Here is a 26,272-nt window from a genome sequence, read left to right on the forward strand (position 1 = left end):
ACAACTGGATCTTGATCAGAAGGGCCAATCGGCTGAGAAGTGGCAGATGGAGTTTAACTCAGATAAATGCGAGGTGCTGCATTTTGGGAAAGCAAATCTTAGCAGGACTTATACACTTAATGGTAAGGTCCTAGGGGAGTGTTGCTGAACAAAGAGACCTTGGAGTGCCGGTTCATAGCTCCTTGAAAGTGGAGTCGCAGGTAGATAGGATAGTGAAGAAGGTGTTTGGCATGCTTTCCTTTATTGGTGAGAGTATTGAGTACTGGAGTTGGGAAGTCATGTTGCGGCTGTACAGGACATTGGTTAGGCCACTTTTGGAATATTGCATGCACTTCTGGTCTCCTTCCTATCAGAAAGATGTGAAACTTGAAAGGGTTCAGAAAAGATTTACAAGACTGTTGCCAGGGTTGGAGGATCTGAGCTACAGGGAGAGGCTGAACAGGCTGGGGCTGTTTTCCCTGGAGTGTCGGAGGCTGAGGGGTGACCTTACAGAGGTTTACAAAATTATGAGGGGCATGGATAGGATAAATAGACAAAATCTTTTCCCTGGGGACGGGGAGTCCAGAACTAGAGGGCATAGGTTTAGGGTGAGAGGGGAAAGATATAAAAGAGACCTGAGGGGCAACGTTTTCTTACAGAGGGTGGTACGTGTTTGGAATGAGCTACCAGAGGATGTGGTGGAGGCTGGTATAATTGCAACGTTTAAGAGGCATTTAGATGGGTATATGAATAGGAAGGGTTTGGAGGGTTATGGGTCAGGTGCTGGCAGGTGGAACTAGATTGGGTTGGAATATCTGGTTGGCATGGACGAGTTGGACCGAAGGGTCTGTTTCCATGCTGTCCATCAGTATGACTCTATGACTCTATGTAATCCATAGTGGGTAGCCTGCTGTTGACCTGGGATTCATTAACCCCTAATTACTCTTTTGAGTCACAAGAAATCCCAGTCCAGTCTGTCTGAGGTTTCTTTGACACTTTAGGTGTTATATTCCATTAATATCTCAGCCACTTAATTTATGTTCACAGCCACTTTTGACTATATCAGTACTCTTTTAAAAAACATATTTTTGAATTACAAATTAAAGATGGTCACAGTACTTCAGGATTCTGACCTGTGATCATAACAACATAAATGAACTATCCCCAGTCTCAAGAAAATTTCATACCTGTACTTCAATTGTTATTCTTATTTTGTTTTTTCATTCTGAACCCTTTCAAGTTTCACAATATCCTTCCGATAGGAAGGAGACCAGAATTGCACGCAATATTCCAACAGTGGCCTAAGCAATGTCCTGTACAGCCGCAACATGACCTCCCAACTCCTGTGCTCAATACTCTGACCAATAAACGAAAGCATACCAAACTCCCTCTTCACTATCCTATCTACCTGCGACTCCACTTTCAAGGAGCTAAGAACCTGCACTCCAAGGTCTCTTTGTTCAGCAACACTCTCTACTACCTTACCATTAAGTGTATAAGTCCTGCAAATATTTGCTTTCCCAAAATGCAGCACCTCGCATTTATCTGAATTAAATTCCATCTGCCACTTCTCGGCCCATTGGCCCATCTGATCAAGATCCCGTCGTAATCTGAGGTAACCTTCTTCGCTGTTCGCTCAGCCTCCAATTTTGATGTCATCTGCAAACTTACTAACTGCACCTCTTATGCTCGCATCCAAATAATTTATGTAAATGACAAAAAGAGGACCCAGACCGATCCTTGTGGCACTCCACTGGTCACGGCCTCCATTCTGAAAAAGAACCCTCCACCACCACTCTCTGGCTTCGACTTTTGAGCCAGTTCTGCATCCAAATGGCTAGTTCTCTCTTTATTCCGTGAGACCTAATCTTGCTAACCAGTCTCTCATGGGGAACCTTGCCGATCGCCTTACTGAAGTCCATATAGATTAGATTAGATTACTTACAGTGTGGAGACAGGTCCTTCGGCCCAACAAGTCCACACCAACCCTCTGAAGAGCAACCCACACAGACCCATTCCCCTACATTTACCCTTCACCTAACACTATGGGCAATTTAGCAGGCCAATTCACTTAACCTGCACATCTTTGGACTGTGGGAGGAAACCGGAGCACCCGGAGAAAACCCATGGGGAGAATGTGCAAACTCCACACAGACGGAAATTGAACTGGGGTCTCTGGCGGGGTGAGGCAGCAGTGCTAACCACTGTGCCACCATGCTGCCCATCTACCACTCTGCCCTCATCAATCCTCTTTGTTACTTCTTCAAAAAACTCAATCAAGTTTGTGAGACATGATTTCCCATGCACCAAACCATGTTGACTATCCCTGATCAGTCCTTGCCTTTTCAAATACATGTACATCCTGTCCCTCAGGATTTCCTCCGACAACTTGCCCACCACCGAAGTCAGGCTCACAGGTCTATAGTTCCCTGGCTTGACCTTACTACTCTTCTTAAAGAGTGGCACCACGTTTGCCAACCTCCAGTCTTCCAGCGCTTCACCTGTGACTATCAATGATACAAATCTCTCAGCAAGAGGCCCAACAATCACTTCCCTTGCTTCCCACAGAGTTCTCGGGTACACCTGATCAGGTCCTGGAGATTTATCCACCTTTATGCATTTCAAGACATCCAGCACTTCCTCCTCTGTAATATGGAATTTTGCAAGGTGTCACCATCTATTTCCCTACAGTCTATATCTTCCATATTCTTTTCCACAATAAATACTGATGCAAAATGTTCATTTAGTATCTCCCCCACTTTCTGTGGCTCCACAATAAGGCTGTCTTGCTTATCTTTGAGGGGCCCTATTCTCTCCCTAGTTACCCTTTTGTCCTTAATATATTTGTAAAAACCCTTTGGATTCTCCTTAATTGTATTTGCCAAAGCTACCTCATGTCCCCTTTCTGCCCTCCTGATTTCCCTCTTAAGTATACTCCTACTTCCTTTATACTCTTCTAAGGATTCACTCGATCTATGTGGGTTGTGGGTGGCACGGTGGCACAGTGGTTAGCACTGCTGCCTCACAGCGCCTGAAGACCCGGGTTCAATTCCCGACTCAGGCGACTGACTGTGTGGAGTTTGCACGTTCTCCCCGTGTCTGCGTGGGTTTCCTCCGGGTGCTCCGGTTTCCTCCCACAGTCCAAAGATGTGCGGGTCAGGTGAATTGGCCATGCTAAATTGCCCGTAGTGTTAGGTAAGGGGTAATGTAGGGGTATGGGTGGGTTTCGCTTCGGCGGGTCGGTGTGGACTTGTTGGGCCGAAGGGCCTGTTTCCACACTGTAAGTCTAATCTATCCTGTCTATACCTGACATATTCTTCCTTCTTTTTCTGAACCAAACCCTCAATTTCTTTAGTCATCCAGCATTCCCTATACCTACCAGCCTTCCCTTTCACCCTGACAGGAATATACTTTTTCTGGATTCTTTTTATCTCATTTCTGAAGGCTTCCATTTTCCAGCCGTCCCTTTACCTGTGAACATCTGCACCCAATCAGCTTTTGAAAGTTCTTGTCTAATACCATCAAAATTGGCCTTTCTCCAATTTGGAACTTCAACTTTTAGATCTGGCCTTTCCTTTTCCATCACTATTTTAAATCTAATAGAATTATGGTTGCTGGCTGCAAAGTGCTCCCCCACTGACACCTCGGTCATCTGCCTGCCTTATTTCCCTAGAGTAGCTCAAGTTTTGCACCTTCTTTAGTCAGTATATCCACATACTGAATCAGAAAGTTTTCATGTACACACTTAAGAAATTCCTCTCCACCCAAACCTTTAACACTATGGCAGACCCAGTCTATGTTCAGAAAGTTAAAATCACCTACCATAACCACCCTATTACTGTCACCTGATGAAGAAACGTCACTTTGAAAGCTAGTGTGCTTCCAATTAAACCTGTTGCACTATAACCTGGCGTTGTGTGATTTTTAACTTTGTACACCCCCAGTCCAACACCGGCATCTCCAAATCATCACCCTATTATTCTTACAGATAGCTGAGATCTCCTTACAAGTTTGTAACTCTGACTATTGGGGGGTCTATAATACAATCCCAACAAGGTGATCATCTCTTTCTTATTTCTCAGTTCCACCCAAATAACTTCCTGAATGTATTTCCTGGAATATCCTCTCTCAGCACAGCTGTAATGCTATCCCTTATCAAAAATGCCACTCCTCCTCCTCTCTTGCCTCACTTTCTATCCTTTCTGTAGCATTTGTATCCTGGAACATTAAGCTGCCAGTCCTGCCCATCCCTGAGCCATGTTTCCGGAATTGCTATGATATCCCAGTCCCATGTTCCTTACCATGCCCTGAGTTCATCTGCCTTCCCTGTTCAGTCCCTTGCATTGAAATAAATGCAGTTTAATTTATTAGTCGTCCTTTGTCCCTGCCTGCCCTGCCTGTTTGACTCACTTCTGCTCTCAGCTGTACCTGTCTCAGATCGATCCCTTTCCACCCCACCCCTCCCAACCACCTTACTAGTTTAAATCCTCCCAAGCAGTTCTAGCAAAATTCCCTGCCAGTATATTAGTCCCCTTTAGGTGCAATCCATCCTTCATGTACAGCTCACTTCTACCCCAAAAGAGATTCCAATGATCCAAAAATGTGAATCCTTCCCCCATACACCAGCTCTTCAGCCATGCATTCATCTGCTCTATCCTCCTATTCCTGCCCTCACTAGCTCATAGCACTGGGAGTTATCCAGATATTACTACCCTTGAGGACCTCCTTTTTAAATTTCTGCCTAACTCTCTGTAATCTCCCTTCAGAGTCTCAACCTTTTGCCTTCCAATGTTGTTGGTTCCAATGTGGACAATGACCTCCTGCTGGCCCTTCTCCCCCGTGAGAACATTCTGCACCCTCTTTAAGACATCCTTGATCCTGGCACCAGGTAAACAACACACCATTCTGCTTTTTCTTTGCTGGCCACAGAAATGTCTGTCAGTACCTCTGACTACAGAATCTCCTAACATAATTGATCTCTTGGAAGCCGACGTACCCCTCGTTGTATTAGAGCCAGTCTCAAAACGAGAAACTTGGCTATTCATGCTACATTCCCCTGAGAATCCATCACCCCCTACATTTTCCAAAAGAGCATATCTGTTTGAAATGGGTATATCCACAAAAGACTCCTGCACTAGCTGCCTACCTCTCTTACCCTTTCCTGGAGTTAACCCATCTATGTGACTGTATCTGAGACTTTCCCCCTTCCTATAACTGCCATCCATCACATATCGTTGCTGTTGCAAATTCCTCATCATTTCTATCTGTCTCTCCAACTGATCCACTCGATCTGATAAGATTCGCATCCAACAGCATTTATAGCAGATATAATCCGCAGTAACCCTTAAACTCTCTTTAAACTCCCACATCTGACAAGAAGTACATATCACTGCAAAGGCCATTTTTGCTCCTTCACAATCTACAGACCCAGAAAATAACACCGTCTTATACCTCTACAAAACACTGCCCCAGGTTAAATTAATAGCTATGGCTTATATTTTAAGTCAACTGTCATGTTTTGCCACCAATTAAAGTACTTGCTAATACATACCTTTGAAAAGCCACTAATATAACTGGACAAGTGTTGGCAATCCAGCGTTGCCCCTTACCAGCAGCATATTAGTACAGCAACCACAAAGCCTTGCTGTCCAGTACACATAGTGAGACTCACCCACACAAATTTAATCTCTGTCATCCTAGTTGCTGTTTAACTGTCACATCACACAATTTACTTGACTGTAGTGTTATAACATGGAGGCAAACAGCCAAGTCAAATCAGCCTCCCTACCTCTGTATTCATAACACAGTAAAATTAAAATGCTTAATATTCATCAAAATTGACCCCAATGGTTCCTAACCAGACCTTTTGAATAATCAGTACCAGACTTTGTGAATAATTAATACTAAACAGCAAGTTTATAGCTCATACAAAGGACTTAATGACTTATATGACTAATAACAATATAATAACTTAAGTGGAGCAAATTTAAACAACAAGGCTAATTAATGTCTAAGATTTAAACCCAAAACTCTTTACTTCTAGGCTCCATTTTCACGTAAAGATAAACACAGTTAACGGACGTATCAAAAAGGAAAAATAAATGGGATGAGATAAATAAAAGCTAGTTCATTTAAGGCAACACGATGATGTATAACATTACCAGCACATGGGATTATATCTTGCATGGTTTCTGATGTTACCAATGCATGCAAATAGCTTCCAGTAGGCTCTGATGAGTATTCTCTGAATGTTCAATAAGTTGTTGGTGAGAGGGCAATCAGGCACAATCCTTTTGACCAAATCACAGTACAAAAACCAGCTCAAACTCTGGCCTCTTCCTGCCAGAGTGACCATCTCCCCAGAGTTCTAGTTAACAGTAAACATTGGCCATCTGTTTGAGAATAAGGCCGCTCTGGAATCGAAGCATCAATGGAGCACTTTGATCAAGAAACAACCTACAAATAACTTTCAGGCCTGTCCTCAAAAGCAAACAACACAAGCTGCTGCAAGGTCACCTGTTACCTCTCAGCTCATAGTTCATAGGTCCAGATCAAAAATGATAAAACGAATAAAACAAAAATAATGAAAAATCAGCAAGGGTTATAATACTAGCTATATCCTGTCTAAACAATCTCACCAATTCAGCTTTACCCACTGTAAATTTGCATCTGTCATTGTCCAGCAAGGGAATATCATATACAGGCAAGCTATTGAATTAATATAAACACATGAGCTTTTATCTACAGAAAGCAAAAGGGAACACAAATAAAGCCAAAAGAGGCTGAACATTCTGCCACTCTGTTCTCCCCTCCACAATGCCAACCAATTATGAACAAAAATTTGTTTTACAATGAATAATTGTGAGCTGCTTTATTCTCTTCAATTAGAAAGCAGGTGTCAGTGAGTTCTGTATGGCTTGTAGTGGCCTCATGTGGAAATATTACTGATAACTTCAGTACTACTGAGATGTTTAAGTTCAATTTGCAAGCACCAATGGATGTAGCAAGTCAGTTTTGGCAAGCATCTGACCCCTAAGCACCATCACTCTGCATGCATGGCAAATGGGCAATGAAATGTTTGCGAGTTTGGTGTAGCTGAACTTTGAAAATGCTTGCTCTATGTTTTTGTTGTTGCAAAGTCATGGTGCCCAGGAAACACAGATCCTGTGCCTTCAAACTGCCACTTACTTTGCCAACCATTGTTGCAGAAATTTTCTTGTAGCATTGTGCATTTAGAGAAGGGGACGTGAAGTCAGGGAATACAGTTCACTGTGTACACCATCTGCACCAGGCCCAATCTGGGCACTAAGTACTTCCTGAGCGTCCATGTTCCCTCTTACCTCACATTACTCCAATACCAATTTCTATCCTTTCCCCTAATTTGTAGAGATCCATCACATTGATCTTTGCCTACAACTGTTTACCCTGCTCGCCAAACACCGCTTATGTCTAGACGATGCTATCCTGCTCTTTTACACTCTTCTCTGTAGAAGCAACACTCATGAACATAGTCAATAATCTCCCTCCTGTAACTTACCATGCCCTCTGATGCTGGTCAATATTTTCCCATTTACCTTGTGTTCCATCATGCCCCGACCATAACCGTCTTTATCCACACTTATACAAATAATTCCTTTCATGTCCCAAGTCTTGGCTGGAGAGAAAAGCTGGCATAGGGCTGTTTGAATTTACAAATCCGTATACCAATGTTATTTTGTAAACATCCATGAGGGTAGGTAAGAGGCTTGCAGGATTCTGCCCTCTGACTTTCCTTTGTGGCTCACTGAGGAATGCCTTTTTTCCTTCAACATCACAAATTTAACTTGGAAGTTAAAGGTAGAAGTTGATATCTGGGCATGATACAAATCCATTTTTGTACTTTCCACAGAATCCTGTCAGTGTGGAAATAGGCCTTTCAGCCTTTCCAAGTGCTTCATTTATACCTTCCTCGCTTCTCTTCTATAGATTAATATTCATTGCATACATTATTCTTGACTAAGAAAGGTGTCAAACAAATATGTTCCTGCTAAGCAATGTAGGGGCACAGCCACACAGCAGCTTAGAAGATGCTGATCACATCCTGTTCTGTGATGACTGTGACAATGTAATGAAATTACACTGAAAAAAATTGATGATAGACCACAGTTAAGTTTTAAAGGGAACTTTGGTGGCACTAAGGTCAGTAGGAAGAACAACCTGATGTGTCTAACGTATAAGGAAGCAACTTGCTTTTTGTTACTTCATGACTGAGAGAAAGAACTCACCTTTGAAGGAAAGAGGTACATCTATAATCAGTTAGTTGTTGCAATTATGATTATTTATGAGGACCACCTTACCCTTGGAATTTTATTGATTGCCTTATAAAATCTAAAAGCTCTTGATGACCTGTTTGAAGAGATTGCATCATTTGGGGTTGGATCATTAATATGCAGGGTGTGCTCTGTTGGAATAAGTGCAAGTGATTCATTTTCCCACCCACTTTTGTGATTCTTCCTATTGCTAGTCTGTTGCAAAGTGACTTAGAACATTAATATGTTACTTCCCTATGACTGTAATAGCTCTTGATAAAATCAACTATTGAAGTCTTCAGAATATTATCAGCTTAAAATCACAATTGTATGTGCGTGTGATTATTGATCATATTTATTATGCTCCTAGATGCAGGGAAATACCTGGCAGTTTCTTCACATGATAATTTTGTGGACATCTACAATGTGCTTTCAAGTAAAAGAGTTGGAATATGTAAAGGAGCTTCTAGTTATATTACTCATATAGACTGGGATGTAAGAGGTGAGAAGTTATTCCTCAAGTCTTTTCTATATTTTCTATAAAGCATTTTAGAAATCAAAAATATATTGCAAAAAATCAAAACTTTAAAGAAATGCTCACAGAAGTTCTGTTGTGAAGTTGACTAGGGTACATCAGTTCCTAATATAACAAAGTCACTAATTTTAAAATATATCTGCTTTTAAAATTTAAGGCTAAATATTATTTAGCAAAACAGTATATTATTTTAAAAACGTTTTATTATACTTAAAGACTAAACTCAACATACCTAGACTTAAGCACTGGATCCCTCCAGAAGTCTGATCTAGACAAGTATTTATGACAAGGTGGGTACAATTCATTACCATTAGTGAGATATAATTTTCATGTAATTTAATGAGGTGTTCCCTAGTACAATGGTTTGCATTTTATATGAACAAAAAGCTGTAATCCTGCAGTTCTTTTTTCCTACAATGGCAACCTACTTTACAACTGAAAATCCTAAATCACTCAGACCTATTGGGAAGCAAAATTTGATCACTCCAGAAACTGACGTCAGGATTACAATGTGTAATTAGTTTATTGTTTCCAACCTGCAATCCTCACCAGGCCTGTTAACTTTAATGATTGTAGTCCCAACACTAGACGTACATTTGAGTGATTGCATGACTTGGCAGGGACACTACGTTTTACAAGGCTACCAGCACTTATGTTAGCCTGCACGATTTAGAATTAACCTGCCCTTTTTATAAAGTAAGTGCTTTTAAAATATTGTTGATTCTGATGTGAAAAAGAGATTGGCCTGTAAGAACAGTGACTGGTGTTGCATGCTCCAAGTTTCTCAGATGTTGCATTATAGGCCTTGGTACAGAAGGTGGTCAGGAAGATCCTCCATCATAAGGAGGACATCCATGCAAAGGAGTATAACTAGATGACTGTTGTCAGTAATATCAATGGTCAAGCTCAAGGATCTCGATGCAGTATTGCCAGTTGTCAAAGTGAGTGAATGCATCTTCAAATGTCACCGCTTACTTATTAGCCTCACACTGCGAATCCACCATCCCCTCTACATTCAGCCACCAACACACTTTATTAAACATAATTCATGTCTAACATTCTTAGCTACATCTCATTCTCACACACTTAATATTACTACAAGTTTTACATCAACATCTTGCAGCTTGCAGATACTGTTCAATCATGACAGCCAAATCACCCAAATGGATTGTGCCATACCTGCTACACTCCCTCTTGTAAAACAAGGTGCCACATAATTAGAGGCAACAATGTATACTCAACAGAGAAAAGCTGCTCCTGCATAGTCTCACCATTATTGGAGTAATCATGATCATAGCTGACGCATTAAAGATGATGGCATGCACATACCTAATCAGTGTTCTGATATTTAATGCTCCTTCATCTCATAATCTTTCTAATTTACAAACGGCGAATGGTCTATGCGTAAACACCTTGGGCTAAACTTTCATTCTGAATGCTGAATGAACCCAAGTAGGACAACATAACATCAGACTGCTGGGACCACATTTAAAATTTCTTCTCCAATTCAGTTGTCTGCCATTTTTGTTGAATTGGGAATTGTATTGGTTTGAGGCCAAACACCCACTTGAAGTGACTCAGATTTACTATTCATATGCCTACCCCAATATGATGTTCCCCTGCCTTTGGTATTTTCATGTAAATTGCTGGATTCCTGAAGACTGGGATCCACACCAGGCAAGTCAGCTGTCAACTTCAGAGGAAGCCTGCTGTGAAGTCACTTTAAAAGCTCTTGTCAACTTCAGATGTCATAATGTAATGGTTTATTGTAATTCAAGTATGTTTTCAATGCAGTGAATTGATTTTCAAATCAACTTTATGTCCTGACATCTGCTACGCATTTGAAATACTCTTTCAGTAACTGTGATATAGAGCAAATGGGCTATACAATAATACTGGTAAGTCTTTGAAATGCTCATGAATATTTTTAAAAATCAATCAACATTCCCTTTGAGGAAACTTTTCATCTTGTCCAAATACATAAAACTATATTGAAAAATGACTTCAAAAAAATTGTTACAAGATAATAAATCTGTCACTCAAACAAAGCTGATGACATTTCCATAATAGGAATATTTAATCTCATCCAAAGTGAAAAACATCTTAAAAATGAGTCAAGATTACAAAGGAATTAACCACTTTGCAACTGAGTAAACAAACCTTTGCTAGCTGAGGCTAGCACTAATAATTAGGCCATCTTGCAAAATAGATACCTTGCTCAACTGTTCAAAACAAGATTAAAGTCTCCTTCAGTGAAAATTTCACTGACTTTGAGTGACGGCTTTATTATTTTGTGTTGGCTTGATCTTTCTTTGTGGTGCTTTTTTAATGCTTGTACATTTATTTGGATAAAATTAACAGTTTGTTCAAAGGGAATGTTGAACATCTGATAAATGTTCTTTAAATTCATGAACATTTCAAATGTTTACAAGTACAAATAAGTATATAGCCCATTGATTCCGTATATATGGGATACTGGGTCACTGAATCTGGAGGATAAATGAGAGCATGGAGGAGACATGGGAAAAAAAAGGTTTTGGAGGAGCATGCGAGATATGGGGGTATGGAGGAAGGACATTGAGGGTAAGATGTGAGGGCTAGAGGGCCTAACAATCATTGGCCAATGCCCCAGTAAATAATCTTGGCATCTGCTCGCCTCTGTTCCCACCTTTGGCCTGCATTAGAAGGAAGGAGCCATGACTCACATTCATTCAGAATATCCAGAGACTAAAATACCTGGCAGGTAGGTTGATGTTTAGAAATTGGGTCCATGATGTTGAGAGATGGCCTGACACACGGCCTTTAACAGAAGTCACCCCATTGTATTTCCTCGATGCCACACACACGTTTTTGTTTTTTTCTAATTTATTCATTCTCAGGTTGTGGGCATTGTTGGTTATGTCAAATTACCCTTGAGAAACAAACAATAAGCTCCCTTTTTGAACTACTGTTGTTTATTTGATATGGGTATGCAACAATGCTATTAGAATAGGAGTTCTAGGATTTTGACCTAGCTGCAATGAAGGAATGATGTTATATTTCCAAGTCAGGAAGATTCTTAGATTGAAGGGGAGCCTTCAAGCTATGATGGTCTCTTGCATCTGCCTAATCTGTCCTTTTAGGTGCTGTTGAAAGAGGCTTGGTGCATTACAACCATGCCTGTGCATCTTTCTGCTTTCAAATAGCTAAGAATTGTAAATGTGCAAGACAGTGGTGAAAGAGAAAAGTTGAAAAGCGTTAGAAACACCATTCTTCACACTCATAAGCACCAACTCAAATGCTGAACACTGAATTCTCTGGGGGATTTTTATAAGCAAGAGTTGCATGAGTTGATCTTTTAGGATTTCTGCACTAGCAGACTCAAAGATGGATATGATGGAGGCATGCAGAATGCTAATGCAGTTAATGGATATGCATATCCAGATACTTAATGCATTAGAAAACCTCCCAGAAATCCAATAGTCAAGAAGCATGGAGATGTCAGAGAATCTTTTGGGCAAGTGGCAACTCTAGAAAGATCTGTGTTATGAGATGTGAATGTAGCCACTTTGGTTGGTATTTGTTATTGCCCAGCATGTTAGGTGATACAACTGAGTCATTTGGGCAATTGAGAGTTAACCATGAAACTGGAGTCATATACAAACTAGATTGTGTGTGGCAGCAGTTTTCTTTCATAATGGACATTATTATGATATAGAGCTGAAAATGTGTTGCTGGAAAAGCGTAGCAGGTCAGGCAGCATCCAAGGAGCAGGTGAATCGATGTTTCGGGCATGAGCCCTTCTTCAGGGAGAAGGGCTCATGCCCAAAACATCGATTCTCCTGCTCCTTGGATGCTGCCTGACCTGCTGCGCTTTTCCAGCAACACATTTTTAGCTCTGATCTCCAGCATCTGCAGTCCTCACTTTCTCTTATTATTATGATATATTATGGTAAGGGTGGGTTGAATTGCGAGAATGATATACGTCCTGATTTCTGGAGCTGCCAGCCAATCTGATGGGCTAGTAGCTCTAGCTTGACCTCCACCAATGGTGCTGAGCATCACAGATACCAGTCTTCAGGCCAATTTCATTCAGTACATTTGTTATGAGGAAACATTTGGAGGCACTGGATATTGCAAAGACTAGAAGCTCTGACAAAATTCCGGCAAAAATACCGAAAACATGTGCTTCAGAACTTGCTGCTCCCCTCACTTAGCTCTTCCAGTACAGTTGAAAATTGCCCAGGTATGTCCTGATTGCAAAAGACAGGACAAATCTAACCCATTCAATTACTGCCCCTTCAATCTTCTCTTGATCATCATTAAAGTGATGGAAGGTATCAAGCAAGTGCTATATAGCAGCATCTGTTCAGCAATAACCTACTCAGCGGAGCCCAGTTTGAGTTCTACTTGGGCTGTTTAGCTCTTGACCTCATTACAGCCTTGATTCTAACATGAACAAAAAAGCTGAATTCCAGAGGTGAAGTGAGAGTGACAGCCTTTGATATCAAGGCTGCATTTGACCAATTATGGCATCAAGGAGCCCGAGCAACACTGGAATCAATGGATATTGGGGAAAAACTCACCACTGGTTGGAGTCATGCCTGACACATAGGAAGACAGTTGTGGTTGTTAGATGTCAGGCATCTCAGCTCCAGAACATCTCTGCAGGAGTTTCTCAGGGTACTGCCCTCGGCCCAACAATCTTCAGCTGCTTCATCAATGACCTTCCCTCCATCATAAGGTTGAAATGGGAATGTTTGCCGATGATTGCACAATGTTCAGCACGATTTGCAACTCCTAAGATACTGAATCAGTCCATGTCCAAATGCAACAAGATCTGGGCAATGTCCAGGCTTGGGCTGACAAGTGCTAAGTAATAATTGCATTACACAAATGCAAGGGGAATGACCATCTCCAATAAGAGGTTTAACTATGTCCTTTGACATTCAATGGTATAACATCAATGAGTCACCCACTATCAACATCCTTGGGATTACCATTGACCAGAAACTCAACTGGACTCACCACATAAACACTGACTACAAAAGCAAGTTAGATGCTGAGACTACCACAGCGCATAACCCATCTCCTGACTCTCAAAGCATGTCTATCATCTACAGGGGCAAATGTGTTGCTGGTTAAAGCACAGCAGGTTAGGCAGCATCCAAGGAGGCACAAGTCAGGAGTGTTATGGAATATTCCCCACTTCCTGACATTATCCAGGGCAAGGCAAAAGAGAGGACTGCAGATGCTGCAAATCAGAGTCTAGATTAGAGTAATGCTGGAAAAGCACAGCAGGTCAGGCAGCATCTGAGGAGCTGGAGAATTGACATTTTGGGCAAAAGCCCTTCATCAGGAATGAGGGCAGGGAGCCTCCAGGGTGGAGAGATAAATGGGAGATGGGGGTGGGGTTGGAGTGAAGGTAGCGAAGAATACAGTAGATGGATAGGGGTGGGGATGAAGGTGATAAGTCAGAGAGGAGGGTGGGGGAAGTTAGCAAAGAGTACAATGGGTGGATGGGGTGGGAATGAAGGTGATAGGTCAGAGAAGAGGGTGGAGCGGATAGATGGGAAGGAAGATTATCAGGTAGGACAGGTCATGAGGATGGTGCTGAGCTGGAAGGTTGGAACTGGGGTAAGGTGGGGGAGGGGAAATGAGGAAACTGGTGAAGTCCACCTCATTATCCAGGACAAAGCAATCCGCTTCATTGGCACCACATTCACAAGCATCCACTCCCTCCACCATTGACTATGTATAAGAGACAATGCAGAAATTCATCAAAGATCCTTTCACAGCTCCATCCAAACCCATAACCCTTCTATCTTGAAGGACAAGATGCAAGTTCTCCTCCAAGCTACTCACCTCCTAACTTGGAAATATACCACCTGACTCTGGGTGAAAATCCTGGAATCCACCCCCCCATGTCTTTGTTGATCAACCTTCAGCATATGAACTGCAGCAGTTCAAGAAGGCAGCTCACTACCACCTTCACAAGGGCAGCTAGGGACAGGCAAGTAATGCTGACCATCCAGTGATGCTCGCATCTCACAAATGAATTAAAATACAATCCCAGCCAGATGAGAGATTTGTAGTTGGTACTGCCAGGATTGAAGGCACACTCATGATCTGATCCATCCTGAACTGAAGTAAATGAGGAGTATTGGGTTTTGCCATCTTGGACAAAGGGAGGGGTGAGGTGATAGGTTTTTAAGTATAGGAGGATAGGAAGAAGAAGTGACTGTATTCTTGGGAGGTGCTCCAAATGGACAAAGAACACCCTCTGAAGTGAATGCACCACTTCCCTCCCTGCACTTTAAAAAAAATTATCAAAACCATAATCTGCTCAATCCTGCTTGCATGTCCATGCCAAACATATTATGGCCTGGCATGGTAATATTGAATTAATTGAGCTTTTAACATGTATTAAGGTTAACAAGCTCTATTGACTCTTAATTATTTATTTAAATATATTGAGTTTCCTCCAGTCACCAACCCATTTTCTGAGGGTGATTTCAGGGATATATGGGTAAATGGTTGGCTGGGCATTGGACCTATTTTGTGACAACCCCTCCTTTACCTATCACCATCAAACACATACCCAGTGGGAGCATGTAATATCTGGCCCCGGCTTTTTATTTCCATATTTCCAGAAAATCAATTCAAATACTTTTTTTCTGAATCATTTGTCCACTAATCCAAAAGCTTAGTCACTATTATATTAAGGTTTAGGATATATGTCATGAAAGTAGAAAAGACAATGGATTGGAAGAATTTGTTCCAACATGGCTTTGAGATATGTAGGGAAGAGGTGTTGGAAATTCTGGAAAGGGTGAATATAGATAAGTCCCCTGGGCCTGATGGCATTATCCTAGGATTCTCTGGGAAGCAAGGGAGGAGATTGCAGAGCCATTGGCCTTGATTTTTATGTCCTCGTTGTCCATAGGAATAGTGCCAGAAGACTGGAGGATAGCAAATGTGGTTCCCTTATTCAAGAAGGGGAGTAGGGATAACCCTAGTGACTATCGGCCAGTGAGTCTTACCTCTGTTGTGGGCAAAGTCTTAGAGAGAATTGTAAGGGATAGGATTTATGAACATCTGGATAGGAATGATGTGATCAAGGATAGTCAGCATGGTTTTGTGAAGGGCAGGTCGTGCCTCACAAACCTTATTGAATTCTTTGAGAAGGTGACTAAGGAGGTGGACGAGGGTAAAGCGGTAGATGTGGTGTATATGGATTTTAGTAAGGCGTTTGATAAGGTTCCCCATGGTAGGCTACTGCAAAAAATACGGAGATATGGCATTGAGGGTGAGTTGGAGGTTTGGATTAGGAATTGGCTGGCTGGAAGAAGACAGAAGGTAGTAGTTGATGGTAAAGGTTCATCTTGGAGTACAGTTACCAGCGGTGTTCCACAAGGATCTGTTTTGGGACCATTGCTGTTTGTCATTTTTATAAATGACCTGGAGGAGGGGCTAGAAGGTTGGGTGAGCAAGTTTGCGGATGATACGAAAGTCGGTGGAGTTGTTAACAGTGAGGAAGGATGTGGCAGGATACAGCGGGATATAGATAAGCTGCAGAGCTGGGCAGAAAGGTGGCAAATGGAGTTCAATGTAGCTAAGTGTGAAGTGATTCACTTTGGTAAGAGTAACAAGAAGATGGAGTACTGGGCTAATGGTCGGATACTTGGTAGTGTGGATGAGCAGAGGGATCTTAGTGTCCATGTACACAGATCTCTGAAAGTTGCCACCCAGGTAAATAGTGCTGTGAAGAAAGCATATGGCGTACTGGCTTTTATTGGTGGAGGAATTGAGTTCCGGAGTCCTGAGGTCATGTTGCAGTTGTATAGGACTCTGGTGTGGCCGCATCTGGAGTATTGTGTGCAGTTTTGGTCGCCATACTATAGGAAGGATGTGGAGGCACTGGAACAGGTGCAGAGGAGGGCTACCAGGATGTTGCCTGGTATGGTAGGATGATCGTATGAGGAAAGGCTGAGGCATTTGGGGCTGTTTTCATTGGAGAAAAGAAGGTTTAGGGGTGACTTGATAGAGGTGTACAAGATGATTAGGGGTTTAGATGGGTTGACCATGAGAACCTTTTTCCACGTATGGAGTCAGCTATTACAAGGGGGCATAGCTTTAAATTAAGGGGTGGTAGGTATAGGACTGATGTTAGGGGTAGATTCTTTACTCAGTGAGTCGTGAGTTCATGGAATGCCCTGCCAGTAACAGTGGTGGACTCTCCCTCTTTATGGGCATTTAAACGGGCATTGGATAGGCATATGGAGGAAAGTGGGCTAGTGTAGGTTAGGTGGGCTTGGATCGGCGCAACAACGATACTGCGCTGTATCTTTCTATGTTCTATATGTATATGTGGGCAATTAGGCTACAATGGGAACTTCAGGTTCTTCAGCCAAGATGTGAAAACACCAGAGTTGGACTTGGGTGGACAAGGTCAAAAATCAAATCCTAAGCTTGCAATTTTAAATAAACCTGTTGGACTATAACCAGGTTCTTCGGGTCAGTGCTTGGGATTGTAAAATATTCCTGACAAAGCAGCTTGCATGACATCATCATGTCTCCTCCTTCCTGCTTTTGCTCTCTGTCATATTCCTTTAAAATCCAAGTTGCATGGTCATTTTTTAGCCTGAATGACTACTGACCTCTCATTAAAAAATAGGTCACCACCTAATTTACTCAATGAGGATTTCCCCTTCTGGATGTCTTCAATGGCACCCAATTGCCCCAATGTATTTTCTGTGGGTACCTGGCAACTGCTCATTGCTACACAAAATTTTGCCTTATGACTAAAAAGTATTTTCTTAGGATGTGGTGTACATGGATAGATCAGAGAACAGTCATGATTTGAAGTGTGAAAAGCTACTAAGAATTCTGCTTCACCATTTTTATAATTGGATCCTAATAATATCTTAATAATACATTGAGGAGAAATAATATTTTAATCCCATTGTTGGGTTTACGTGGATATCAATAACCTAAGGCAGTTATTAGGGGCTCATAATGAACATAGAGTCATAGAGATGTACAGTACGGAAACAGACCCTTCAGTTCAACTCGTCCATACCAACCAGATATCCCAATCTAGTCCTATCTGCCAGCAACTGGCCCATATCCATCCAAACCCTTCCTATTCATATAACCATCTAGATGTCTTTTAAATGTTGCAAATGTACTAGCCTCTACCATTTCCTCTGGCAGCTCATTCCGTACATGAAAACGTTGCCCCTTAGGTCTGTTTTATATCTTTCTTCTCTCACCCAAAGCCTATGTCTTCTAGTTCTGGACTCCCTGACCCCAGGGAAAAGACTTTATTTATCCTATCCATATCCCTCATGATTTTATAAACGTCTATAAGTTCATCCCTCAGCCTCCAACACTCTAGGGAAAACAGTCCTAGCTTATTCAACCTCTCCCTATAGCCCAAACCCTCCAACCCTGCAACATCCTTGTAAATGTTTCTGAACCCTTTCAGGTTTCACAACATCTTTCCAATAGGAAGGAGACCAGAATTGCGCGCCGTATTCCAACAGTGGCCTAACCAATGTCCTGTACAGCCGCAACATAACCTCCCAACCCCTGTACTCAATACCCTGACCAATAAAGGAATGCATACCAAACACCTTCTTCAGTATCCTATCTACCTGCGACTCTACTTTCAAGGAACTATGAACCTGCATTCCGAGGTCTGTTTGTTCAGCAACACTCCCTAGGACCTTACCATTAAGTGCATATGTCCTGCTAAGATTTGCTTTCCCAAAATGCAGCATCTTACATTTATCTAAATTAAACTCCAACTGCCACTTCTCAGCCCATTGCCCCATATGATCAAGATCCCGTTGTGATCTGAGGTAACCTTCTTCGCTGTCCACTACACCTTCAATGTTCTTTATTAAATCAAAGTACACTTTAAAACGTACTACAAAAATCAATCAATACTTACAATCATAACTGAGCCCTTTTATATGGACTTGACCACAGATCAGGCCAGACTAGATGATTAGCTTGTTCCATCTCAACCTCCAGCCATTGATCAGAAGACCACTTCCTCAAGCTAATTGTCTAGTGAGGCAAGGGTCTTTTTATACTTTTTCCATGCAAAGAAAACATGCATCCAAATCTTGACACTATCTAGTCTCCAGCAAATGATCAATTTAACCACGAACAAACATTACATGTTTCATGTTTTCGATGTTGCTTTAATCAATTAAATCATTAGGACTTGGGGCTTACGTTTAATGAACTTTGACCTCAGAGGTGAAAGTTCTTGGTTGTGATCTATGTTTAGGTTTCTAGTATTTGATAACCCAAGATATAGACTTGCTTGCATCTGTGATGATGTTGCTCATTTAACAAGGTTATGCTATACTTGGCTATTTCTTTTCGCAGAAAGGTTGTAAAAGCAGCGATTCTGAAAAGTCTAGTTTGGATGTGTTTTAGAGCCAGTTTGATTATAGCTAACAGATACTGCCTTGGGGAAATAGGCTTTCAAGTTTAAAAAAAAACACTTATACAATGAAAGGGGAGTGGCCAGTTCTCCCAGTTCAGCTTTTTTCTGGGTTGGTTTGGTTTTAGCATAGCATAGTTTTGAGGCTGCTAATCCAAGAAACAGCTCTGTAGAAGAAGCTGTTCCATGCTTTCTCTCTCTCTCTCTCTCTCTCTCTCTCTCACACACACACACACACCTCTCTTGTAAGACCCTGTGTTTGATTTTGCGCTAAGGAGTGTTTGTGGGGATTGTTGCAAGTATTTGGAGCAGCATTATTAAGTTGGTATAATCTGTTTGGTTTTCAGATAGGTAAGTTATTCAGTATTGGCTTCTGTTTGTGTTTCATTTGGTAATCTTGTAAATAAATTCTGTTGTGTTTAAAACTAAGTAGTTTGACCAGCTATATCCCCCTTGGAATACCTGTATCTGGGTTACACCTACTTAAAACAACGAGCAAAGTTAGAGTCTGGGCTACTTTCTTGAAATGTTTTGAGGGATCTGGTCTAGTCCATAACACATCATACATTAATGTTAAGTGCAACACTCCCAAACATGTGGTTGAACTCTGCCAGCTGTAAGTTTTGTCAATCAAGGTGACTCTCCATGTGACAATATTGCATCACTTGTTCCTGTTTCTGACTTGAACCTCATGTGATGTCCAATGATATAAATGTCTACTTGCTAAAAGTTTGGACTGGTTCACTGATTTCCACTCTTCTGAAGACTATGCTAGTTCATTTATCTCTTCTCTAAACCTTCTTGGTCTTCTGCTTTTCTGTTGCTGTGTTCTGCTTTGGCATGTTTTCTGTAAGTAACCTGCTTTCCTACAGTAAAAGCATTTACTTTCTAAAGCTAGGCATGGTTATACTTCTGAGGTTTTTTAGCTTCACAATATTGGCAAGAGTTTTTAGTCATCTCTCCTATACACTGTGATTTTAATGTAGGACCTCAAAAGCTAGGCATAATAAGTGAAATCTTTTGGAAGTGGCGGGAGTCTTGACTGCTGACTTGAGCCCTACATCATTTCTTCTTGAGAAGGCATGCCAAATCCTGTGCCACTAAGGTATTTTGACAGGCCAACAGTAAGCCTTCTCCCAGAATGTAAGGACACCAGGTACGATGCTCATCTTGCTGAGAGCTGCCAATAAATCAGAGCTTAGCAACTCTTCTGCTCTCAAAAATACCTATCTACCACCTTTCTGCCTGATTAAATGTCCCCTTGTTGCTAAAATTGCCATGGGAAAGTGCACAACATTCCATCCAATATTATAAATACAGCTTAACTATTAATTGTGTCTAGACTTCGAATTCTATGTTTTTGTACTCAAGACTTCTGTATGAAGCTGCAGGGTCTTTTATGATTTGTATGTTTTATTTAAACAGCACTATAATCTTTTCTTCCCATTTGCAAATACTTTTGCATTTGAGCTCTTAAGGTGCATTCCTTTTAAAATGTTGCCATTTCATATATTTTTCTGTTATTCTTCCTCACATTACCCAGTTTATATATTCACTCTTTAATATTTCTATTTAGGATGTGATGCAAAACAGATAGAATTGCAGTTGTTAGACATCTAAGATTTGAAGAAGACACGGCATGAATTTGAAAGTTTTTCAGTTTTTAAGTACATGTTATTCAAATTTCAAAATGTACTTTTCTGTGTTACTAGCTTCAAAGAACAGAAATCATTGCAGTAAACAATATTCATTTGTGGCTGTAAATATAAATTCTGACTTTTGTGTCTCATGCAGGGAAGCTATTACAAGTTAATTCAGGTGCTAAAGAGCATTTGTTTTTTGAAGCACCAAGAGGGAGAAGGCAATCTATTAGAAGTACAGAGGTATGAAATTCCTTAATTTTGCTACGTAAATTGTTATAATCTAGAAAACCAGTTAATAAACAATGTATCCAGAGCAAATCTTTATACATCCTTATAAGCCTTTGTTTATACAGTTGCAGATTATAACCAAACACTACCTAGCCTAAAACAACAATGACAGCCCATTTCCAGTTACAGGCATGAAAAAATTAACTACTTCCATGCATTTTTACAATTAAACTTAATTAATATTAATTAACAAGTTCTATTTTTTAATAAAAAGTAAAGTTTATGAAAACACTAAGGTTTCATAATAAATAATGTCATTGTTTCAAAACCATTATATTATGGGATGCTTTGCCTCAATGACTTCTGAGTTGTTCATGCATGCATTTCGTTTTGGAAAACAATCAGAGGGTTGCTGATTTGGATCCTCCTATTTAAATTTCAAGATTATTTTGTCTCCAGCATTTATTTCAAGCCAGCAAGATCAAACTGTAAACTTCCCTTACTCACAGATTTTGTTAAATATATATTATCAGCACTGATTATCTATGTAACATTCACAGGATATACTATCCTCAGTATGTCCTTATACAGTATCTGATTTAAAGTATTTAACCACAGGCCAAAAGTAAAGTCACCATCGTTTTATCAGATGATGGGGCTGCTCTCTCTTTAGACAGAGAGACAACCAGTGGTAGCTTAACCTGAGGGTCACAGTGGCTCAGGTGAGAGGAGAGGCTGAAGAGGAGAGTCCTTCATGGTAACCTTAACCAGCACAGGAATGGTATTGGTGTCATTTTGCATTGCAAACCAGCCATCCAACCAACTGAGCTAACTGGCCAAAGAATGCTAGGATTCAGGATTTAGCTGGATTCTCTGCAGGTTCAGGGATAATCAATTGTATACGTGGTTATCAATGATTCCACAGATATCCAGGGATCTTCATGAACAAAGAGGTTTCTGGTTGCTGAATGGACAGTTAATTTGTGGCCATAGGATCCTGTATTTGTGTGCAAGTTTGTCAAGTGGCTTCCACTGCTTTCTCATCTTGAGAAAGTCCTCTAAGTCCCTCAGCTAATCCAAGCTGTCTGTACCTTAGTGGATGGATATTTTTGACAAGAATTGAGGACATACCTCCTTAAACCCATGAGAACCCCTACAGAAGAGACAAGGACATCTACAACTACTTCCATGCTAATAAAAGGATAATGATTGAACAGGTGATAGGCCTGCTCAAAATGAGGTTTGAATTCCTGGATATATCAGGCGGAACATGCAACAAATGGCAACAAAGGTCTCACATATCGTTGCAATGTGCTAGATCTAGAGAGAGTAGCTTTGCATTTGAATCTTCCACAATGGTCAGTTTTTTTGTTTCATTCCAGAGCTTTGTTATTTAAATTAAGTCACTTCTACTGTTTTGATAATGTTTAAGTTCCTATGTTGGATACTTCCTAAAATTTATTCACAGGTGTGCATTGCTGTCTGGGTCAGCATTTATTGCCCATCCCTAGGTGTCTAGGAGAAGGTGGTGATGAGTTACCTTCTTCAACAGCTGCAATTGATTTAGTGTAGGTAGACGCACAGTCCCATTCGGCAGGGAGTTACAGGATTTAGATCCAGTGACACATTTCTGCTGCTCTCGTCCTTCAAGATGGTCATTGTTGTGAGTTTGGAAGGTGCTGTCTAAGAATCCTTGATGAATTTTTGCAATATATCTTGCAGATGCTGAGCACCGATGGTGGAGGGAGTGAATGTTTTTGATGTGATGCCAGTCAAGTGGGTCACTTTGTCCTGATCTTGAGTATTATTGTGAAACTTAATTTCCACCATGATGTTAAAGTTGGTGGGCTAAGAATTGCTCAGGCCTCTTAGCAGGCATGGAAATTGTGATGTGAAATTACAATTCCCAAACTAAATCTGTTGTTTAAGTAACTGCACTCTCAGCTGAATTCATGTTCAATCCAGGCTAGGACCAGATTCCTGATGAAGGGCTTGTGCCCGAAACATCAAATTTCCTGTCCCTTGGATGCTGCCTGACCTGCTGCGCTTTAACCAGCAACACATTTTCAGCTAGGACCAATTAAACCTTGCCTACCTTCCGCAAACCAGCAGTTATCTCTTAAAGAGCAATTGCTGAAGGCTAAAAGGCTTAAGAAACAAAATATCTGTTCTTATGATCTTGACTATTCCAACACAATATTCCTAGCCTCCTATTTTAACTTCCATAAACTTGAGGTCATCCAAAACTCTACTGTCTTCATTCTCATTCACGTCAAGTCCTTTTTACCTATCGTCCCTAATCTCTATTGGTTGCAGGTTAAGTAATCCCCTGATTTTATAATTCCCAATGTGGTCTCCTCTATATTGGAGAGACAAAACGCCGACTAGGTGATCGCTTTGCTGACCACCTTTGGTCTATACGCAATCAGGTCCCGGATCTTCCCGTGGTTTGCCAACATTGCAGGAATGAGAGAGGTAATGCTTTCTTTCTGTGAGACTAAGGCAGATTTGTCTAAATCTATCTATTGCCATTCTCTTGGAATAGCTCCTCAACAATCTTGCTAATCTATTGAAGAACAGATTGTTGGACTGTTGTGACTTTGAAGCTACTTTTAACAGTGGCATCCAGAGCCATGTTGATAACATTCTGAACTTGCACCTCAGCAGACAGATCTTGATTGAATAAAAAATGAGGTCTGCAGATGCTGGAGATCACAGCTGCAAATGTGTTGCTGGTCAAAGCACAGCAGGTCAGGCAGCATCTCAGGAATAGAGAATTCGACGTTTCGAGCATAAGCCCTTCATCAGGAATGCCCTTCATCAGATCTTGATTGAAAACTGTTTTGTAACGGAAACTTGTGATGGAAATTATGCCCAATTAAAGTTCTGACATCAACCATCAAATGCTGCACAGATGTGCTGATGGAGAGAATCTTCCATTTTGTGTGAGAAAATATAGCCCAAAGCCAAGCCAGTGCTGGACTCCTTCATCCTCCCTGACATTGAGGAGAGACATTCTAGCACCCTTTAGAGTGCATTAAGATTTAGCTATTTCCACTTCCACCTTTAATCTAATTCATTGAAGTCCTTCTCAGAAGAAATGATATGTGACCTTGCCCTACAGAGAGCATGTTTCCCCTACTACTCTGGCTAATAGTGTCAGATCATGTGTTTAGCCCTGTTGTATCCTAATCTTTAAAATATGTCCACCTGATGGATGTGACTGTTGACTGAGTGACAGAGTCTGTTGTGGAAAACCTTTAGTTCTTAGGTAACAGAAGTGAAAAATGGACAAAATTTTGCTGATGGTGAGGGAAGAGGAGAAAGTAAGAAGTGTGTGCTTATATAATCTACAATGTCTCATTCATGTTATGGACTAGGCCAGACCCCACAAAACATTTTTAAGCAGGTAACCCAGACTGTAACTTTGTTATTTGTTTCCAAAAGAGAAAATGCTGGAAAATCTCAGCAGGTTTGGCAGCATCTGTAAGGAGAGAAAAGATCTGATGTTTTGAGTCTAACTGACCCTTTGTCAAAGCTACAAAAAGGGGAGAAATAGGGAGGTATTTATACTAGGCTGAGAGAAGATGAGTCATGGCTCCAGAAGCAAGGTAGCAATAAAGAGGTGATAATGACAGTGCATAGAGAGATTATAGGATGATTAGGAGCTGTGAATGACCAAGGCTGAAGCTAGTGCTATGTGACAAAATATGTGAGGGGTGGGGGAATGGGTGAAGCAGAGACAAAATGGAAAACAGGCGAGAAGGGTAGCAAAGGGGAAAGAGGAGAGGAAAAAGGTGATGAGAGAGTGGGGAGTGAGAGAAAAAGAGACAAATAAGAAATAAGAGGTACAGAACAGTGAAAATTTTTTTAATAAGATAGATAAAATAAATGAAATAAAATTACGGAGCAGAATGAAAACAGAGAAGTCTAGATAGGATAATCATCTGAAGTTGTTGAATTCAATGTTGAGACCAGCAGGCTGTAACGTGCCTAGTCGAGATGAGATGCTATTCCTCCAGTTTACGTTGAGCTTCACTGGAACATTGCAGCAGGCCAAGGACAGACATGTGGGCATGGGAGCAGGATTGTGTGTTGAAGTGGCAAGCCACGGGAAGATCCAGGACCTGATTGCGTACAGACCGAAAGTGGTCAGCAAAGCGATCACCTAGTCAGCATTTTGTCTCTCCGATATAGAGGAGACCACATTGGGAGCAACGAATGCAATAGACCAAATTGAAAGAGGTGCTTTTATGTTTTGTTATTTGTTTAGCTTGATGTATGGTGTAAATTTAGCTGGGTCGACTGCCAAGTTTTAAACAAACAAGATTTATTTACAAAATTACAGAACGAAACACAAAGAATAGAAAACAAAATACCGTATAACAACGTTTCCAAACCTGACTTAATGATGTTGTTCTAAAAATATGTGCAACAATCCCAATGAACACAGCCCTTGGCACAGAAGATAAAATCAAACAAAGGCTTACAGTTTGGAAGGAGAGAGAGAGAGACGTCAGCAGCCGGTTTCTTACATCCCCTGCTGCAACTGAACCAAAAGAACCTCACCAACCAGGACTGGCCACTCCACTTTCATTATACATGTTATTTCTAAAACATGAAAGCCTTTGGCCTAAGGTATCACCTATTTTGGGGTAAATGAAAAGGCCCCCAGTAAACCATTCATCCCTGCACCAACTCAGCCCTTTTGGAGCCTGAGCACTTTCACAACCCGTCTGAAAGAAATCAAAGACACAATAATCTTGAGAAAAAGGAGTAGCTTTGTGACATTTAGCAGATATTAAGAGATGAGGGAGAACGAGATTGAGGTCGATGATGCCCTTCTTCTCAAGACAGAGACAAAAATCTGTCTCCTTCCTTGGTTAAAACCAATGCAGTTGATTTAATCCTCTCCACTTTTTTATTGTCTGTTGCTATTTTATGTCACCTTCTTCTGCAAGAAAAAGAGAATTCTGTTAATAAGGATCTGTCAGTGGGTGAGAGCTGTGAATTGAGTGCCAGGCTTGCAGTAGCACCAAGTGTGAAGTTGGATAAGGCAAATGAATTGAAGGATTATTAATTGATAGAGATTGTTAGGTTTATATAGGCATCTGAAAATGTGTTGCTGGTTAAAGCACAGGTTAGGCAGCATCCAAGG

General features: G+C 41.0%; 1 protein-coding gene across 5 annotated transcripts in view; it reads left to right on the plus strand.

The window, feature by feature from the left end:
* LOC132819436 (echinoderm microtubule-associated protein-like 6) overlaps positions 1-26,272 on the plus strand; it is a 512,298-nt gene that overhangs the window by 285,098 nt on the left and 200,928 nt on the right. For all 5 annotated transcript variants that reach the window (XM_060830942.1, XM_060830941.1, XM_060830940.1 and 2 more), the window contains exons 23-24: positions 8,638-8,769; positions 21,038-21,126. In XM_060830942.1, the coding sequence (XP_060686925.1) occupies positions 8,638-8,769; positions 21,038-21,126 (221 nt within the window). The remainder of the gene's footprint in view (positions 1-8,637; positions 8,770-21,037; positions 21,127-26,272) is intronic.

This window comes from Hemiscyllium ocellatum, chromosome 10 (assembly GCF_020745735.1).
Source record: "Hemiscyllium ocellatum isolate sHemOce1 chromosome 10, sHemOce1.pat.X.cur, whole genome shotgun sequence".
In the NCBI taxonomy this organism is placed as follows: Eukaryota; Metazoa; Chordata; class Chondrichthyes; order Orectolobiformes; family Hemiscylliidae; genus Hemiscyllium; species Hemiscyllium ocellatum.